Source organism: Etheostoma spectabile, unplaced genomic scaffold (genome assembly GCF_008692095.1).
Source record: "Etheostoma spectabile isolate EspeVRDwgs_2016 unplaced genomic scaffold, UIUC_Espe_1.0 scaffold58, whole genome shotgun sequence".
Taxonomy (NCBI): Eukaryota; Metazoa; Chordata; class Actinopteri; order Perciformes; family Percidae; genus Etheostoma; species Etheostoma spectabile.
In genome coordinates this window covers 326,164-328,595 of record NW_022605629.1, presented here as the reverse complement: position 1 = coordinate 328,595, position 2,432 = coordinate 326,164, and the positions used below count along the sequence as shown (strand labels likewise).

The following is a 2,432-nucleotide window of genomic DNA, read 5'->3' as shown; positions in this document are numbered from 1 at the left end:
GAAAGTAACTCAAAAGTAATGCAAAATTAGTGTAACGCATTACAATTTAGAGACAGTAATATTATAATATAACTAATTACTCAAAAACAACAGTTACTAGCAATGTATAATATATTACATTTTGGAAGTAACTTGTGTCATACTGTGTGTCATGTACACTGCACCATCACCACCCTTCCAACCAGTGCTGCAACCGTTGACTTCAAGGCACCTAACCCTAACCTTAACCCTAACCATTACCTAATTCTAGTGCCTACCACATTGTTGCCTGGAAGGCGACGCTGGGGGATTAAAACACCAAACACTGTTTTGATTTCTAGATAATGAAAAACTCAGGAAAGTAACCTTCAATATGGAATCCTATTGTGCAACATGCTTTCCTCTGTATACAGTAACAGTGTTTTCCGTAGCTCTATACAAGATTTAGGTGCACATATTTGGCGGGGGAGTTTAGGTTTGTCCCTCAAGAAAATATTTTTCAATATAAATAAATATATTAAAAATATATAAGGAGAAGCAGTTTGACATCACTTTGGATAATTTTTTATCACCACATTTGTGTCTAAAATGTTGAAAAAGGGAAAGCAGATAATAAATAAATAACTCTCAAGAAGCTCAAAGTCAAAGAAGTCCTCTGAATGGTGTTTTTTGCCTCCGACATCGCCTTCCAGGCAGCTAACCCAAACCGTAACACTAAACATAACCATTGTCGCGTTGCCTGGAAGAAGACACTGGGGCAAAACAACACCAAACACCTCTCTGGGGGGCGACAATAACCGTTAGATCTGAGGAAAGTCTTTTAGTTATTTTGGTGCTCACATCGGTTTCATTCGGCCAAGGTGCTGCCCCTAATACATGATAACAGTAGGGAAAACCCAGTAAGTTGTTTTTTCTTCAGTGTGTCTCTTGAGAGAAAAAAAAAAAAAAAGGAAAATAATGATGAGGCATAACCACGGAAGAGCACTTTGACCTTAAGTGTTTTTCTTCCACACACACGCAGACATTGGTTTCAGCTTGTTAAGGTGATCCATTTGGGATTTGTATTAAAAAGGGGAAAATTATTTCTATATCTGTTGTGCCACTATATGTGTAGATATTGAGATGGGAGACGTTGATATCATTTATTTGAGGAATAGTTTTTAGTAAAAATGTTGAACATAAATTTACATTCAGCCAAGCCTTTGATTAAGAATGATTTATAGACAATATTTACATTATTTTATTGTTTCCAAATTGTAATAGGATACTCTTTCATTTCATCTCTTATTAGTATTTAACATCTTTTTATAGCCCTTATCAATTTTACTTGTCCTTATTCTGTCTATTTCATCTAGTTTCTAGTCTAGCTTTTGTCTGTTATTGTTATTATTTTATCTCAAATGATTTATATTATGACATGTTATTTATGATATGATTACATGGCTGTCAAACAAAATACATCCAACATTTATTTTGATAAGCATTACTAAATAGTACAAGTGAAGTAATATTTCCGGGGACAGATCCAGCCGGGGACAGGTCACCAAAACCGGGGACATCTGGTCACCCTAAGCTAGATACTAGCTAGCACGCTACTTGCTAGCGTGCTAGCTAGGTAGCTAGGTTAGCATTTTTGTTTTGTTGGATTTGCCAGTTCTTGCAAATAAAACTTGATATCTCGCAAAAAAGTCAAGATCTTGCAAAGAGAAGGTTTTTATTTTCATTTTTTTATTTTTTTATTGTCTTATTTTTCTCGTTTGATTTTTTCCCTCCATGTCACCTCCAGGGCTCCGTAGAGAAGAAGCCTTTTGAACTGCACTAACCTCTATGAAATGTGCTACCTGAATAAAGATGGATGGATTTAGTTTTTTTTGTGTTTACCTGCACATCTCTGCACAGAGGCTGGAGTAGCCGCAGCAAACGCCCCGACCAGCCGCTATCACCTCCTCTGGGGAGCTCAGCTTCTGTGAGCGGCCAAGGTACCCACTCACGTCATACTCTATGAACACAACATTCCTTTATTGCAAAAGAAGTAGACAACATAACACCTGTTCTAAAACATAGACTGATTCTAAAATTCACAATGTCAGATTGACAGCACTCTAACCCAGTGTGTTGGGGGGGGGCTCCCTTCTAGCCCCGCCCCTGCATATTACAGAACACTATGATTTATATGCAACGTACATAGAGTTCAGTCAAATACCCACCGATGTTGTGGCACAGCCAGACCCAGATGGCACGCAGCCTCTCCAGCTCATTTCTGGCTCCTTGGATGATGCTCTGTACTATCGTCTTCACATCATACACACACTTATCCTTCAGCTGCAGGCCACGCACACAAAAAACTGTTAGATAAAATATATTTATATAATGTCTATATGTATACATACAGCAAAGGCCAAAAGTTTGGACACACCTTCTCATTCAATGCGTTTCCTTTATTTTCATGACTA

At 37.7% G+C, this 2,432-nt stretch overlaps 1 protein-coding gene across 2 annotated transcripts in view; it reads right to left on the bottom strand.

The window, feature by feature from the left end:
* The window catches only part of ky (kyphoscoliosis peptidase), a 12,285-nt gene that overhangs the window by 3,933 nt on the left and 5,920 nt on the right, over positions 1-2,432 (bottom strand). For both annotated transcript variants that reach the window (XM_032511956.1, XM_032511957.1), the window contains exons 3-4: positions 2,187-2,301; positions 1,861-1,978 (exon numbers count right to left, since the gene is read on the bottom strand). In XM_032511956.1, the coding sequence (XP_032367847.1) occupies positions 1,861-1,978; positions 2,187-2,301 (233 nt within the window). The remainder of the gene's footprint in view (positions 1-1,860; positions 1,979-2,186; positions 2,302-2,432) is intronic.